At 50.1% G+C, this 17,612-nt stretch overlaps 2 protein-coding genes and 1 non-coding gene across 19 annotated transcripts; 2 read left to right on the top strand and 1 right to left on the bottom strand.

The window, feature by feature from the left end:
* Positions 1-363: 363 nt before the first annotated feature.
* Positions 364-5,541, bottom strand: LOC112882877 (protein ROOT PRIMORDIUM DEFECTIVE 1). 17 transcript variants are annotated; one of them, XM_025948064.1, is made up of 6 exons: positions 3,795-5,541; positions 3,009-3,150; positions 1,703-1,791; positions 1,191-1,302; positions 945-1,067; positions 366-848 (listed from the first exon to the last, which is right to left on the bottom strand). In XM_025948064.1, the coding sequence occupies exon 1, from the start codon at positions 5,504-5,506 to the stop codon at positions 4,133-4,135; it is 1,374 nt and encodes a 457-aa protein (XP_025803849.1). In that variant the 5' UTR covers positions 5,507-5,541; the 3' UTR covers positions 366-848; positions 945-1,067; positions 1,191-1,302; positions 1,703-1,791; positions 3,009-3,150; positions 3,795-4,132. The 17 variants fall into 17 exon arrangements, with proteins under 17 accessions (XP_025803842.1, XP_025803843.1, XP_025803837.1 ...); XM_025948065.1 differs by having other exon boundaries at positions 367-848; positions 1,191-1,298; XM_025948057.1 differs by having other exon boundaries at positions 364-848; positions 1,173-1,791.
* Positions 5,542-12,638: 7,097 nt separating this feature from the next.
* Positions 12,639-15,949, top strand: LOC112882709 (RHOMBOID-like protein 2). Its single transcript, XM_025947828.1, has 5 exons — positions 12,639-13,307; positions 14,538-14,701; positions 14,928-15,094; positions 15,184-15,431; positions 15,622-15,949. The coding sequence occupies exons 1-5, from the start codon at positions 13,030-13,032 to the stop codon at positions 15,731-15,733; spliced, it is 969 nt and encodes a 322-aa protein (XP_025803613.1). The 5' UTR covers positions 12,639-13,029; the 3' UTR covers positions 15,734-15,949.
* Positions 15,950-16,038: 89 nt separating this feature from the next.
* On the top strand, positions 16,039-16,110 carry TRNAK-UUU. Its single transcript has one exon. It is a non-coding gene; the product is annotated as a tRNA-Lys (tRNA).
* The last annotated feature ends 1,502 nt before the right edge of the window (positions 16,111-17,612 follow it).

Here is a 17,612-nt window from a genome sequence, read left to right as displayed (position 1 = left end):
AACAGTTTGCGAGATTGAGAGGGCGCTCCTGTTCGGCGTCTCATCATTTGCGTACCGGTGGTAAACACAGTTTCGTGCAAGACGCCCACGTGCGTGTAGACAAATCCTCATATCCATACCAGACGTCGACGTGCTCGTCTGTAAGATCACACACTGAAGATCACGTGGGTCTGTTCCCAACCAGTCTCATCTTTTCATCGCCTGCGATCCTTGTGGACGTTGTCACTGTAAGCACTGTTCCCAACCAGTCTAATCTTTCCGTCGCTTGTGATCCTTCTGGAAGAGCACCCTACGTTGTCCTTGCAAGCTAGTACACCATTTCAGCATTTCGTAACTGGAGGTATCCATCCATGTATTTCAGTTCCCGAGGAGGCGAGGACAAAGGGAAAAGAAAAAACATTCGCATGAGAACTGTTCACAAACAGTAGTTCCAAGCTTTATACAAATCGCCACTAGATCCATGCACAGGAGCTTCGCAAGCTCCACTCCAGTGCGCGTCCACGGCAATGGACGTTCACTCACGAAGGCAAACATCAACAATCCGGCGTGCACCGGGACCGCGCGCAGCATCAGCGGTAGCAAATGCAATTACAAATGCAGCCTTGACCAGTTGCAGTCCAACACGCTACTCGGACGCCTGGAATACGATGGAGTACCGCCGCACCAGACTGCTCGATCTGACGGCCGTGGGCACGAGGATTGCTCACTCACTGCCTGGGACCGGCCGGTTGGGAAAAGTCATGGAGCTATGGACGAGCAGCTTGTCTGAGTTCCATTTCTTCACGGACGAACAAGAAGATTCAGCACTAGTTACATCAGATTTGGTTGACGCCGGTAACACCAAAATCCTGCAGGACAGGTGTGCATTGTTTTTTATTAGACCATCAACACGCTAACTTCTGAAAGCAGAACCAGAAATCCTCTGACGTTCAACTCTTCCTTACCACTGGTCTGCTGTTTAAAAATTTCTGGAGCTCCCATGACGTTCAAGTCGTGGCCTCCTTGACCTCAGAACAAATGGTACGGAGGCATCGGCGTCAGCTACCTGATCCATCCCAGATCAGAGCCTGCGTGTGATCACATATTCATTTTCATTTCACAGATAACAGCAACCAAGCGACCCAAGGTTGTTGAACCGTAGCACTCAGCGGAGTAGAGATCCAGCGATGCACCTAATGCCATTGAATCACCTCAAATGATGGGTAGGCTTGTGCAACGCGAGCCGTGGATCAATCCAAGCCACCTAATTGCGGAGGCTCAGCAGCGACGGCAGTTACTCTAAACCACACCAAACAAGCCTGCCTACAACGTCCATTAGCTCTTAATTGTGATGCCAACATACCTGTCACCCCAAAAGAATCCAGCTAGTATAGGAAACATATATGAAGCTCCACCACAACTGATGGTTATTGTGCAGAACACATGGCACATCTCTTCCAGAAATGTGATTAGCTATGCATGAGACACTCTAACAAGACACTGCATAATTGGTGCAGAAAAGTAAAGGTATGTTTGAACATTCCCACATAAGAGGTAATAATGGAACTAGGAAAACTGAAGGCGCAAAGAGAGATATCCAAAACTGAAAACAACGCTGTGATGTAGATAGGAATGCAAATTATTAGTAGAATTAGATGGAGCGAAAGCAACCTTGATGTAATTCTTCAAAAAGAAAAGAGAGACAAAAGAAAAGGAAAGTGACCTTGATGCGTCATCTGGATCATGCACAACGTGGGCCGTTCTGTGCATTTCAATCTTCTGCAGTTTCGCATATTAAAACGAAGTTTGAGCCTGATAGATGAACAAGACAATATCCCTCAGCCACTGCTCCCAACAATAAATCAAACGAGAAATAGACCATTATGCGCTAGCATCTAAAAATAGTAGCAGGCAGACAAGTTTCCGGGCATAGCTTGAGAACAAACAAGCAGAACCAAGTTCCATCAAATGAGAAGGTCAAATGAGAAATGACAAGCACAATATTCTGGCAGACCATATAAAATTATTATTGCTATTTGCAGCAACACCTGACAATGTCAAAGTGGCAAGTCAGTTGTCTAAATACAATCAAATTTGGTCCTATTATTATTCAACTATTATTGAATGAATCAGTAAAACATTTTTTTGCAAACGAAGTGTGTGATCCATGCTAAAAACAATCCAAAAATCAACATTTTGGAAATCACAGCACCTTCAGGGCATAACAATTTTTGGAAATCAGAGCATCTTGATGGCACATTATATTTTCCAGAAAATCTGAGGCATGATAACTGTACGTGACATCATGTACCAGCTACTGGCCCCCTAAGGTTTTGTTTTTGTAGCTGCAGTTCGGACCTTTAAAATGATAGTACTACAGAATAACACAAGCACCACTAGACACGTCCAATTGACTATGTGCACCAGCTCAGTGTATAGGGCAGAGGCCCAACAGTGACAACACAGACCACCCATGAGGCCATGACCTATCAGCATGACATCCGGTTTCCCAGCCAACACTTAACCAGACCTGAATAAAACCAACTGCAGTGCTACAAGAACCTTCATCATTCTGTTCCAAACTGAATAGATTAGTCATGTACAGTTTGTACTCAGGTTTCATTGTCGCCTTCTGCTGTCTATTGATTGTTCCTTCAGTCACGAAAATCTCGGTTCATTGCATCAAGAACAAGCTTTGCACTGACATTCAAATCAAAACATTTGTTAGTTTTTTCTATTTTTCTTTAGTTTTAACAGGAAAGTGAAAGAATCCCAGCTGATAATCAAGGGACTGTAGATATACAGGATAGGACCAATGTCTGAAAGATCAGTAAAGCCGAGGAGGTTTGTATGTTTGGCATGCAGCCACAGAGTGTCTGAGTGCAATAGAAGCATTTCTTTAGCAGGTTTCAGTCAGCTACTTAGCAAGCATGATGATGGTGATCAGTCGATTTACAGTTGCATCGCAGATAATAGCAACCTCCTTTTACTGAGTATAGAGTATAAATGAAGCAAAAGAACTGACGTACATCATTTAGCTGATGAACTATTAGCAGCCAAGAGCTGAGCCTTTCTTCTACTGGACCTCACAATCAGGTTAGACTTGCTCAGTAAACAGCTATTCCAATGGGCTTTGAACATACAAATCAACTGAACGGTGATGCATAAATACTGCAAGCCAAATGCAACAACCTTCAGCGAAGTAAGTAGATAATACAGACCAAGAACTGACCCAAATCCCAGCCCAATCTACAAACTCTGGTTACATCAGAAAACTGGAATAGGGTCAAACATAAGGTTATTGGTCTGTATCGAAGCAAAAATGTACCCAACAGTTACCCCTAAAACTTTAAATGTGTTCTTTTATGCTATTATTAGTATATTACTGATAGATTTTAATCAACATCTACAAATTTTTATGGTCCAATCATTGCACCTCCAAATATGTTATTCATGATATAGCAAGAGAGAGAGAGGGGGAGAGAAAAGAAACAATTACAGGCAATAGTGTAATGTAAAACAATCATTCAATCAGTGCAAATGTAGCATGACAAAGTTTAGTTTTGAAATAAAAGATTGGCTTTAGCCCTTTACTTCAATGAATCAACAAGTACCTATGCTCTGTTTCCCTTTCCAATAGTTTATTCACTGTTCATTATGAGTGGATGCAGATAGGCACATCCCTATTGGTGTTATTACCCGCAACATTTTAATTGTGTAAGGAAGAATGAAGAAAACAAACACATGATGGAGTACACCAGTTTTCAGTGGGCCAAACAAAGATAGAGATTCACTCCATGTGCTAGAGTACTCACAGCACTTAACCAATTAAGCTTAGAAGCATAAGCTCTGAGTTCTGAAAGGTGTTCTTCTCCTGAAATCTGTCTTCACATGATGGAGTGCAAGGGGAGGAGCCATCCAAGCATTATAGCACATAGGGTCTTCACTTCCCCCCAGTTCTGCTGTCACTTTACTCAAGGTGCCATCAGTTTTCACCTTAGACTCTGCTCCTTTTGGAGACTTCCAATCAGATCAACCCAAATCATGGTACCGAGGTGATGTTACCAATACATGAAGTTAACCTTTCCCCAAATGGGGGCAGTGACTGTTCCCTTCCAAGTTGATGCCCAATGCCACCATATGTTTCTATTCCTCAATCAATGTAGAGTGATTCAACGCTCGAGTCCTCCCCACTATCAGCACCATCAGTATCAGCATGCTTTTTCTGGCCACCTCCATCCCTAAGAAACTCGTCCCTCAATTCAGCTCCACCATGGCGACCACCACCAAGCTCATCCCATCCACGACCCATGCTGGTGAACATCCGGTCCAAATTCGCCTTCTGTGGGCTGATCATGAGCAGCTCCTCCAACTTCCTTCTTGCCTCGTGTATCTCATTTGGCTCAACAAGTTCCCCCTTGTAATATGCCTCCCTCAGGAACACTGTATGCAGCTTCCCCTGATTTCCCCTGGTGGATATGTAAAATATGCCCTGATACTTAAGCAAGAACTCCTTGATCTTCTTGGGCACACCAAGTGCCTCCCGGAACAGTGCAAGGCGCTCCAGTGTAGTGCGCTTCTCGACAGTGAGCGAGAGCAGCTCATGGACGGCAGCGACCGCTCGCTTCTCCATGCGGCGTTGAGCCTCAAGTGAGCGCAGGTCATGTCCCGAGACGTCCGCGTAGGGTGACGCATAGGGGAGGCGCTGCCATTTCCAGACAGCAATCCGAAAGTACTTGCCGATCTTAAACCCTGGCGGGAAGCGGATGGGGAACGCAAAACGCGCATCCTCCTCGCCAGAGCCGGGTGCGCGGTGCTCGCGGTAGTGGCGCTCCCGGGCGCGCTCGACCGCGGCGACGCTGAGGTCGGGCGGGTCTGTGGGGGAGGGCAGGAACTCGACGAAGCCGTCGGGGGTGAGGCGGAAGAGGGAGGGGTTGGACTGGATAACGGATTCGGCGAAATCATCGGGGAGGCCGAGGTCGCGGCGGAGGAGGTGGATGTGCTCGAGCCGGAGGCGGCGGTGCGGGGGCGCGAGGAGGAGGAGCTTGCGGAGGCGGATGATGGACGCGGAAGGGAGGGCGGCGGCGACAGCCTCGGCCTCGGCACGGAGCGCCGCGGCGGCGCGCGGGGTGAGGCGGGCGTGGAGCATGCGGTGGACGGGGTGGAGGAAGAGGTGGAAGGCGTGCGCGTGGCGCAGGAGGAAGCGACCGGCGTCGAGGGGCGCGAGGCGGAGCTGGCGGCGCGCCAGGGCGCCGAGGCGGGTGAAGGGGACGGACACAGTGCCGCTTCCGCCGCCGCGGGAGGCCGCGGTCGGGGCGGCGGCGTAGAGGAGCAGGGAGTGGAGGGCGTGGAAGCGGCGGACGCGCTTCTGGACCTCCATGATGCCGTCGAAAGCGTGGTCGCGGACGCGCTGCTGCTTCTGTGGGATGGAGGTGGACTTGGAGGAATAGGTGGCCGCCCCCGCCCCCACAGAAGCGGCCGCACGCGGCGGTGGCGGCGGCCGGAGGGCCGCGATGCGGCGGAGCATGGAGACTTCGGACTTGGGAGGGGTTTTGCACGGGGGCTGAGTGGTGGGCGAGGCCGTGAGGGTGGTAGGGGTTGAACTATATTGGGTTGGGCCAGGCCTTTAGTTGGGCTCCGATGGTGTATGGTTTTGGGCCGTTTTCTGTGAGGTGGTGCAATCTTTCCATTTTCTATCCATCCGCGCTGTTTGAAATGTTTTAAGCCATCGCCAATTCGGCCGCCGACCGCCGCCAGCGACAAGGATCCTATTCCAAGTTCCAACCCAACTTCTTCAATGGCAGAGTAGCAGCATCTGGGGATGGAGTACGGGAGGGAATACCCGGCGGAGAAGGGGAAGAGGAGCCGGAAGCCCATCGATCCGCAAGAAGGAGGCAGCCGTCGCTGTCGCTGCCACCATCGCCGGAGCCATAGGGGGACGTTAGCGACAAGAGGGACTAATTCGAAAATAGTTAGGTGTCGTTTTGTAAATAATCGGATCACGATGGTTAATCGCGATCCAAACTAGAGTTTTTATATAAATAATCGGATCGCAATTAATAGTCGCGATCCAATTGAGGGGGTTTTCTTTAAAAACGTTGGGTCGCCATGGCGGCTCCGGCCACCCACCCCCGACGAGCCCGCCGGCCTCGTTGCTCATGCCACCTCCTTTCCACGCCCCGGCGGCCGGGATATAGCGCTCCTTTCGTCATTGCGACCACCCCAAACCCAAGCGAGAAGAGAAAAGTCGGGGACGAGAGCTATGGTCGAGGGGGTGCACGCGGCGGCCGGCGGTGGCCATGGACCTCTAGGCGCTCGATCTGCTTGGCAGCCGAAGCGCAATGTCGTTTGCCCGCTCAGATGCTGGAGCGCTGGGGCCTGTTGGGGGTTCCCTGGTTTCCCTGCCCACATTGCCAACCAAATTGAAGCAGAGCAGCAGCGGAGAAGAGGATGCTGATCCTACAAAATTAAAACCGCCTCTTTTTGGTAGCATCTCAAAGGATAATGCAAAGATCAGGTGATGCAGTGCTCTACATTGGAAAGCACTCTGGAACTTGATGAGGATAGGGCAGTGCTGCAATCATGTGCAATTACACGTCAATATAGTCTGATCGTGGGCAAGCAATGCTATCTACACAATTCTGAAAACCAGACAAATTCAGTTGCACCCTCCACTATTTCAGTAGTAGTAGGCCTCATGGATTCAGAATTGCTTCCACCTAATGGCAGTTCAGACAAGCTGATGGACCGCATGGGATAAAGATGCGGGTGTGTTCATGTATCCGTTCAGTTGCCATGAGCGCTCCTTCCATTCAACCAACGCAGATGCATCTTGACACAAACCCGGCCTCTTTCTTTTCAGCTGTGAAGTGGATGAACTCGTATGGTTCTGGAAGCCTTCATAGTTGTGCTTGTTGCATGTCTGGCTACTGAACCAGGAGCACAAATTCGGTTGTCGCACGCTCTCTTCCTCCCCTACCACAACCTGCAAAAGAAAGCAAATGTTTTTTTTAAAAAAAAATTGTTACCATCAGTAGTTGCAGCTTAATTTCATTTGCTACCAAAAAAGAATCATATAGCTTGCAAGCAATTAATCTTCATTTTTTAGAACAATTGATCTTTTTCTTTGATATTGGCGTGTAGAGCGTTCAAGGTGGTGTGTACTTGAGCTCTCTTTGTCAGTCTGCAGAAGGACTTACTTGGAGACAAGAGGAGTGCCATGAACAGCAGGCTGAGGCACAAACAATGCTGATGATACCTGCACAGCTGCCATGTTTTGAGGAATAAACCTTATAGGTTGGCCATGCAGCTACCCTCAGCATGGAAATGCATTTCCAAACATGACAAAATTAAGTTAACACCATTCAGTAGCTAGGGACCCTCGCGACGCTTTCTCCAAACATGGGATGAAGATGCTGCAATGTTCATGTAGCAATCCACTTGGTTTCATTTGGCATACAAAAAAAGTACGGATAACATGTAGTAGGCACAAGACAAGGAAACAAAAGACTACCTATTCGAAACTGGAACGCCTGCAAGGCTGCAAGTAATGAGGAACACATACTGACATAAGGTCCAGTTACTCTAGTATACTCAATTAGTTAAGCGAATTGACAAGGGCAACCAAGCAGAACATAAGTCGCCACGTTGATGCAACAGGTGAGTTCTATGTTCAGGAAAAGAAATGAGAATATTAGAGTTCAGAACCAACAAGTTTCAGAGTAAAGAGCACAAGCAGTTAGTTGCAACTTGATTTCATTTGCTACCAAAAAAGATTCAGATAACTTGCAAGCAAGTAATCTTCCTCTTTGGCATCGGTGAGTAAAGCGTCGATGTGTCGCGTAATCGAGCTCTCTGTCTGTGGATGGACTTACTTGGTGCCAGGTGCAGACGTGGAGTACCGTGAGCAATGAGTCAATCCATCCAGTTTCAGTTGGCATGCTCAGAAGAGCACATATAAAGCAGTAGGAATAAGACAAGGGAAACAACAAGCCTCTTATGATAGGGTGAGATAGAAGGCTCTGTCCTTGAGATGCATAGAGCTCGGAGCTGTGTGCCGGTGCTGATGAATTAACGAGTGAAGATCGCCGGATGTGCATGGATTGCTGCATCTTTGACAAATGGCACAGTAATTTGCTTGGCAAAACTTGGCTCAAAGAACTACTCCTGTCTGACAATCAGAAATGCAAATGCATTTGGACACAAAGTTCAGTAAAAAATCAGCACTGAAGGTGCCTATGGACACAGATCAAGACTCAGTTCAGTTGATAAGTTGTTGAATGCATACTACCACCACAAGGCTCCAAAGTTGTGGAGGAAACCAAATTGGCAGCAGATTTTCATGAAAAAAGATTCATGAAATCAGTGGCTCCCGGACGTCTCTAGGCCAAAGCATCACTTTAGCACGTCGCAGACCTCCGCGCAGACCAAATTGACTGAAGAGCCCACGAACGAAGCGCAACCTCCATGCCGACCGCCGACAGCGAGAAGGATCATATCTCAACCCAATCCCTTCAATGACAGAGCAGCAGCATCTTGGGAGAGAAGGAGTACGAGAGGGAACGCAGCAGCGAATACCCGGCGGGGAAGCGGAAGAAGACCTGGAAGCCCATCGATCCGGCGGAACGAGGCAGCCGTCGCCGTCACCTTGCTGGAGCCATGGGAGAAAGGTACCAGACGCACAAGAGGGACTAATTCGAAAATAGAGGGGGCTTTATGTAAATATTCGGATCGCGATTAGTAATCGCAATCTGAATTAGAGGGTTTTATGTAAGTACCTAGACCGTGATAGGGGTCTATATATAAAATATTTGGATCGCGATAGGGGTCTATGTAAATACCTAGATCGCGATCCGACTGGGGGGTTTTCTGCAAAAACTTTGGACGCGGCCAAATCCGCCGCACTGGCCATGGCGGCTCCGGCCACCCAGCCCCTACGAGCCCCGCGGCCTCATTGCTCAAGACGCCTCCTCTCCACGTCCCGCCGGCCAGACAGAGCACTCCTTTTGCCATCACGGGATGTCCCGCATCCAAACGTGAAGAAAAACGTCGGAGACGAGCGATGGCCGCACGCGGCGGCCCGGCAGTGGCGTCGGCGACCGTGGACCCCTAGGCATTGTGCTGGGCGGGCGAAGCGCAATGGAGTTCGCGCGCGCAGATGGTGGAGCGCTGGTTTGTCCCGTTCCCCCGCACCCATTACCAATCAGATTGAAGCAGAAAAGTAGCAGAGAAGAGGATGCTCATCCAACCAAATTAAAACCGTCTCTTCTTGGAAACTTCAAAGAAGATACAGCAATGACACAGATTCTCAGAAACATGGAATAGAAGCATTGAAGGATAGTGCAAAGATGGGGTGATGCAATGCTGTTCTGTACATTGGAAGGCACTCTGAAACTTGATGAAGACAGGGCTATGCCTGGTGACCCTAAAAAAAATCCTTCAGTTCACACAAGCTGAGAAGGCTTCAGTTCACACACTGCAGGAAGGCTACATGGAGGACCCTACGCAAGCGAAACATAGTAATTCTGCAGTTTATCATGAACAGAAGCTAACGGTTGAACCAAGGGCGCATGCATGCAAGAGCTTTGCCATCCACTGAAGAGGAATGAAGAATTTGGACGAATGCTAGGAGCAGCTATAGTTTCAGGAGGTGCAGGCTGCAGAGGGTCTCATTTCACTTTTTTTTTGTTGAAGGAACCGGTCTCTTTCACTTCCACCCCATCCCGATTTGAATTACTTGAAACCAAGCCTACCAAGGCCTTGTTTAGATTGCAAAAAATTTGCAATAGTGATACTGTAGCATTTTCGTTTGTATTTGATAAATTTTATCTAATCATAGACTAATTAGGCTCAAAAGATTCGTCTCGTGACGTACAATTAAACTGTGCAATTAGTTATTTTTTTTACATACATTCACTGCTCTATGCATGTGTTCCAAAATTGATGTGATGGAGAGAGAGTGTAAAAATTATAACATTTAGGGTGCATCTAAACAGGCGCTAAATTCAAACGAATCTATACTGATGTAAATGAATTGTGCAGATGACAGTGGCGGCCATGAGCCCCAGGGCCCATATTGGTGCCAGAATGCAGCAGCAGGGAAGCAGGCCATTCGTTCGGTACGATGGCAGTAGCGCCATCGCACAAGTGCAGCGACGGACGGGGACGGGCCCAGGACAGCTCGCCGCGTGGAAATGATTGAGGCGTTGCGACGTCGTCAGAAGCACCAGCTTTAACCGGGCAACGGTTTACAGAGGTTTGAGTGGACGGGCGGTCTGCACACTGCCACTGCCATGTGGACGCGAGGTACGCCACACACTCGTCCACGAGCTAGTGCGCAAGCTTGCAGCAGCAAGGCGATTGCCTGATTGGGCGCCGAGCTGTTGCTTGCGTCCCAGCTGCTCAGCTCCGCTTAGGCGCCGACGAGATGAAGAAAAGAATGAGGAGTCACTGCTCGTGCAGTTGGCATTCCGTGTTGGCGTCGCGCTTAAGATTAGGATGCATTTGGTTGGGGAGCTAATTTAATGGAATGGTTCCATTCCAATTTCTGATAATGAAACCGCTCCGTTCTACGTTTGGTAAGAAGAATGAAGCCGCTCTATTTTTTTGTTTGGTTGGAGAGTATCTTAGAGTAGAACCGTTCCATTCTGTATTTGGTTGGAGAATCAGGTGAGTGTGGTTACCTCTTCCTTTGTTGGGGTGAGCGTACCAACATATTTCAGTTAAAATGCACCATAATTAACTGAGTTTCAACATGACATAATATGTAAAATTAATCCTAAGTGCATTGTTCAAGGACACAGGCAACGCATACATGAGCCCAAATTTCTCCTGCGAACTGCCAAAATCACTGAAACAGAGCAGATCACAAGATGAAGAAACAGATCAAGAAGCCACACGGGGGGGGGGGGGAGGGGGTCTCCAGGCCGCCGCCGGCCCACCGACTTTGGCACCAACGCGTCGTCCGTGGACGCCGCGCGCCTAGCGGCCATGTTCTACCCGTCGAGCACGGCCGACATCGCCGCGCTGCTACGGGTGTCCAGCGCCAGCGCGGGGGGCAGGCCGCGCAGGGGGGCGGCGGGCGAGGGCGGGCTCGGGGGGCCGGCGGGGCGGGGGGCGGGGGGCGGACCGCGGGGGGGCCGACGGGCGGGGGGCGGGCTCGGGGGCCGGAGCGCGAGGGGCGGCGCGGGGAGCAGGCCGCGCGGGGGCCGGCGGGCGGGGGCGGGCTCGGGGGGCCGGCGGGCGGGGGGCGGCTCGCGGTGGCCGCGCGGGAGGAAGAAAGGGAGCGGTGCCCCTATCTCATGCGCGCGGGAGAGAAGAAAAGGAGCGCTCGCGTCCGGTCGGATTTGGGAAGCGGCATGGTTCCGAATATCAGCGGAATATTCGTATCTTTCGGCTCCCGAAGCCACTCCATTCTTTCTCGATTCTCAATTGCAACCAAACGCCCAGAAAAGAGGAGCGAAACGGTTCCATTCTAATTCACCCTCCAACCAAACACATCCATACATTACAGCCACGCATGCCTGGGGGAGGCGTCGCTGTCGCAAGGAATAGGCACGCGACCGGACGCGAGGTATGGTGGGCGACGTGAAATCTAGCTAGCAGGCGGCAGGCGCAAGCTCACCGGCAGTTCCACATGCCGATGCCGCTGGCGAGCGGCGGCAGCGCGGAGGCATCAATGGCTGCAACTGCAGGGATCGGATCACGGCGCAACGAGCGCCCACCGACGGTTAGGCCAACGCGACAGGGGCGCCGCAGCGCGCGTGGCCGCGCGCGTACCTGACCGTTCCATCCATCGGCGCCGACGCGACGGCGCATCCTTCGCCGGGCACGCGGCGCGGTGAGCCGGTGACCGTGCGCGCGCGGCTGCGTGCAAGCGATTCCAATCGCGTATAGGCGCGCGGCGTCGCTCGGGCCGGGGCGCCGACGGGACGAACAATAACGACGGCCCCCGAGGTAGGAGCCGGGACGCAACGGCGCGTCCAAATGGCGCAGTGTGTATCGGCGTGAATGCAGCCCGGGACGACGCCATGGACCAACGAGGCAACGACACAGGTTCCCCACGGAAAAAGCTGGATCTCCCCACAGTTAAATCGCGGTCGGCCGCCAACGCGAAGCTCGGCGCAGCAGACTCAGATCCGTCGCGGTCACAGTGACAGCACCCGCTCCATGGCCATGGGGCAACAATAACTAGCCGCGTCAGGGAATACAAGTTTTTTTTTGAGGCAAATGGCAGGTGCTCAGACTTCTCACCGATAGCGAAGGCGAGTTCGATACGGGCGGTTTACCCGGTCCCGTGCCGTACCGGACCACGGGAAGCGACGGAAGCCGACGGCGACGGCCGCGAGAAGGAGCAGGTCGGCCATGCGCGTACGGGCGCCAGGCGTGGCGCGCCACCACCTGGCCCAGCCACAGCGCGCCACCTCAACGCGCTCTCGGCACTCGCGGGCACGTCATCGCCGCCGGGGTGCCGTGCCGCGGGCGGGCTCCCCCCGTCCTCCGCCTCCACCTCGGCATCCACACGCTTCGCGCTTCCTCGTCACGTCACGTCACGGGCATGTACTCCGCTCGGCGCGCGCGGCGAGAGGAATCGCTCGTCTCGGATCAGCTCGGATCCCTCCCTTCCTCCTCAGTCCTCACGCCGAGCAGTTTACTCGTACTCCGGCAGCGGCAGCCACCCCCACCCGCTCCCCTCAAGGGAAACCCACCCGCTCCGCTCGGGCCGCGGACAGCAACGTCTCACCGCCCGGTGGTCCCGGCCCTCCACGGGCCCCGCGCGCCAGCCCGACGGCGCCCCACCCACCGCGGGCCCCAACCGTCGCTGTCGCGGGGTGTCCCCAGCCGCGCCCGCACCATTTCATTTCTCTCCCCCCTCCACGCCCCTCCTCCCTCATCAGCTCTTCCTCACCTCGCTTCCAAGCGACACCAAAAGCGGCAGCGGCAGTGAACGGCACGAACCACCACCACCACCACTTGAGCCTCCCCTTGGCTTCCACTCCACTGAAGTACTGAGCCAGACCGGAAAGGCGGAGGCGGGGCAGGCGAGAGGCCATGGCGAGCAACGGCGACGGGAAGGGCCGCGTGGCGGCAGCGGCCGGGGGATACGGGTACGGGTACGGCGGGTACGAGGGGCCCGAGGAGCGCAAGTGGTGGCCGTGGCTCGTGCCCACCGTCATCGTCGCCTGCATCGCGGTCTTCGTCGTCGAGATGTACGAGAACAACTGCCCCAAGCACGGGAGCCAGCTCGGGGACTGCGTCGCCGGGTTCCTGCGCCGCTTCTCCTTCCAGCCGCTCCGGGAGAATCCGCTCCTCGGGCCGTCGTCCTCCACGTACGTTGTCGCTCTACAAGCTTTGCGTTTTTTGACTTGTGCTGCCGCGCGTGCCGAAACAGGAACCCAATTAGGGTGATTTGTTTTTTTCTTGGTGTAATTCGGTGAGGAGATTCGCGAGTTCCAGGAATTTATTTTGCTTCTGGGGTATTTGCGGTTTGATGGGGATAACAGAAAGTCGAGGCTTTACCATGTTCGTGGCTAATTGTTTAGCAAAGGTTGCAATTTTGGGTGGTTTAAAGCTCGCACTCTGTAGCAAGAGCCGGCAATTTTGTTCGTGCGAGGTCTAATTGGGAAGAAACGATGTCTCTGGGCATTTCTGCTGGTGTTCGAAGCTTTTAGACTCTTAGGATCAAGTCTGCAACTGTTGCTTCTAAACTTTAATCGCCTTTTCCTTGTGTTAAGTCCTTTTCACCTTTAAATGATTTGGAAGTCTTCGAGGCAGGGGAGTTTTTGATGTGACCTTGACAGTTCAGATCTCCACGGGGACTAGCTTGAACTGATCTAAAACTTTGCAATTTCGGTTCGTTTGTCCAGTCAACTCGATAGCTCTGCAATTTCTTCTTTTTTTTTGTCGAACGACGTAGGAGGACTGCATGTCATTTCATTTAAGGAAGAAAAAAGGGATGAGATAGCTCTGCAATTTCAGCTACCCTGTAGTTCATTTTCAGCTACCCTGTAGTTCATTTTTATCCGATAGACGGTGGGGGTCTATCTGTAGTTACTTGCAGCGTACGCTCTGAAATGGCTTAGATAGTTAGATATTAATATCTACCCCGCAGTTCTTTAGTACCAAAATCACAAGAGGCTGTCACCAATGGTGTTCATGATGGGTACTGTTAAAGTTTCGACACTTCTGTCGGAATATAGGTGGTAAATGGGCGACAAGGTTATGTTGAAGGCGTAGGATCCCGTATTATAGTATTATTATCTTTCGTGTTCTACCTAGATGGAACCATCTGAACCGCTTTGACTTGTGTAAGTGTTTGTTTTTACCTCTGGCCTTTGCAGAGCAAGATAAGATAATAGCACATTCTGGAATCTGGAGTTACCTGCTTTGACCGTACTTGCATGCCTCCTTATTTTAATTGTAGCTTATAGTATGCCCTGGGATTGCTGCTCGGTGACCATATGTCAACGTGAATTTCGTCTGGATTATACTGCCCCTGTAATATAGTGTAGGCTTTATGAGATTATTGTAGTAACACTACATTTTTTTTTGTTTCCCAGTTTGGAGAAAATGGGAGCCCTTGACTGGAACAAAATTGTTCATCAGCACCAAGGCTGGCGCCTTATCAGCTGCATCTGGCTCCATGCTGGCCTAATCCATTTGGTTGTGAACTTGCTAAGTTTGCTGTTTATTGGAATCCGCCTTGAACAGCAATTTGGATTTGGTAAGCTTATGATAGTTCCGAATCATTGTAATTGTAACTTCTGTGATATGATTTCTAATATATTGACATTTTGTTTGAAGGGTTTATTTTTAAAAAAAATCTTTTCTTCATATGCCAATGTAGACTTAACTGCTCATTTTCAGTTAAATGTTTCATTCTTTTGTTTTGCGGATATTTGTTATTCATAACCATTTTATACTAACACTAATTTTTTCTTGCCTGCAAGTTCGCATTGGTGCCATATACCTACTATCCGGTTTTGGTGGCAGCGTGCTGTCTGCACTCTTCCTACGGAACAACTACATCTCTGTTGGTGCATCTGGAGCTTTATTTGGCCTGCTTGGATCCATGCTCTCAGAGCTACTCATGAACTGGACTATTTATTCCAACAAGGTCAGTAAAAGAGGTGGATAAACTTATTAGTCTTTGTTCTGTCAGCTGCTTGATAATTGTCTTACTCATCAGCTTAATTTCTCTTGCAGGCAGCAGCCATAATAACTCTCCTGTTTATTATTGCGCTCAACTTGGCTATTGGGATACTACCTCACGCCGACAACTTTGCTCATATTGGTGGATTCGCTACTGGCTTCCTCTTGGGCTTTGTTCTGTTGGCTAGGCCTCAATTTGGTTGGATGGAACGCCATGAGTTGCCACAGACTAGCCAACCTCCTAAGTACAAAGCATACCAATACGTGCTGTGGGTTGTGGCACTCATCTTGCTATTGGTCGGGTAAGTGAATCATCAAATGTGGTTCGGTATAATTTTGTTGTTCCCTCGTCAAATCATATAAAAAATGTTGATGCAAAATATGCGTGATTCTGTACAAGTGCTGAACACATTTTGGATGAGCTACTAAGCTATTACTTACGTTTATGAAAATTTGGAATGGAACTGATGTCAAAAGAGACTTGTGGTGCAGGTTTGTGATTTCACTGGTGATGCTTTTCAAGGGGAAGAATGGGAACGATGGCTGTCACTGGTGCCACTACCTGAACTGCGTGCCAACATCGAAGTGGAAGTGCAACACCTAGGCGCCTCAGTTTTCCACTTACACTTCAGTCGAAATATGTAGTGTTCAGATTCAGAAGACCATTTTTTATGCTGTTGTCTGTAGATATGAACAAGTTTTTTGTTCTTTATTGGATTGGATTTTCCTGGTTTCTGTAAACTTCTTTGTTGAGCACTGCGTGTTTATAACTCGAGGTTGATACCTTTTCAAAATTATTGTTTGGAACGGCTGATTGTCTGCAGTTCTGCTGTTCCTAAATAGGAAGTCGGCTACATTCAACTGTAATTAACAAATACAATATAATTTTGTAAACAGCGAACATACCAAGCCGTCCTAGCTCAGTGGTAGAGCGCGTGGCTTTTAACCACGTGGTCGTGGGTTCGATCCCCACGGACGGCGGTTAATATTTTCTGTGTACGTTTTTGGCAGACTTTTTTTACTCAGTTTTACTTCGGCCTTCATTACTCATCTGGTGCATTTCGGTTTAAGGAAATTTTATTCAGACCGATCATTCTTTTTTCGGCTTTCACTCAGTTTTACTTCAGACTTAGTTGTTCACCTGATGAATTTTGGTTTAAGGAAATTTGATTCGGAACGACCGTTTGACGAAATTTGTTAGTTCGCTATGTAATTTCGATTCGATTGAAGCTACAGACTGCAAGAACAACACAGAAACAGTTTGCTCACTTGACACTTCCCAATTCGAAGAGATGAAAACCCCGCCAGCGCGCCCGGTTTCAAAGCCTGCAAGTTGTAGCATCCGCAACCCATGCGCTCGTCGCCTCGTCACCCACCGCTTCGCCGCCGGCGGCAACCGCCATGCCGCCTCCTCGCTCTCCTTGTCGTCGTCGGCGCAGGTGGCACGGAGATCATGACTCGGGCGTGGGGGGTCCACCTCTCCTGCGTCCAGAAGATCATCCATGACATGGCCGGTCCCAGCGGCGTCTACTCCCTCCTCCTTGTCCTCTGCATTTCCGCCGCATCCGAATTGTGCGTTCTCGGTGACGGTTGCAGAGCGGCGGGGAGGCGTCGCTGGTGACGAAGGTGGATCGGAACGACACGCAGGCGAACGTACGGGATCGCCCCGTCATGACCATCAACAAGACCGCCGCGTACGTGGAGTACGCCCTCACATGCCTCAGGGCTCAGCGTAGACCTCATGCTCTCTAGCAGGTAATATTGTTCTGAACTTCTGACGACAACGTTGCTGGTATTGATTTTCTCCGTCCTTTGTGCCCAGTTTTGGATGTGCACGACTTTGTGTGTTTTCGTGTAGATATGGAGTATTGTTTTAGTTGTTTTGGCCTCATTTTTTTCAGTTGTGGTATTTTTCAAGTAGTACATATACTATATTTAATTGGATGCTCCATGCGAATTCCTGAATGTTTGGCTGTTCCATCAGTCGTTTAACATGTTAGTTCCAAAAATGTCATGGTGGTTTTCAAATTTTCTTTTATACTGTGAAACTGGTTAGTAACTTCACGTGGTACCGTGTTGGATGCCTGGGTGGGCATATGCCCAATGTGCTCACAAATGACTTTTCCTTTCCCAAATATTCCGAGATACACAGGGTTTCACATTACAAATTTACAATTCAATATGCTCAGCTGTCCCTTCATGGGGGCTGCTTTCAGGGAACCAAGATGTAGTTGTGCCTTGAGTTGTGATGACAGTCCATTTGTTTATGAAATTTCCATGTGTGGTTCTGGTTCAGATCGCAGTAGATCTTTTTTACTGTTTCCCAAATCATTCTGATTCGTAGTGTTACTGATGCCCTTTCTCATTTGTTTGTCTCTCAGGATGTTGCTTACAAACCTGAGGAACGGTATGTTGAGACACGCAGGTGTGAACCAGATGCTAGTGCTGATCTTGTCAAAACTTGTGAAAGGTAACGTATTTGG

The sequence above is a fragment of the Panicum hallii genome, chromosome 2, assembly GCF_002211085.1.
Source record: "Panicum hallii strain FIL2 chromosome 2, PHallii_v3.1, whole genome shotgun sequence".
NCBI lineage: Eukaryota > Viridiplantae > Streptophyta > Magnoliopsida > Poales > Poaceae > Panicum > Panicum hallii.
The sequence above is the reverse complement of the archived record's forward strand: the minus strand, read 5'-3'. Positions and strand labels throughout refer to the sequence as shown.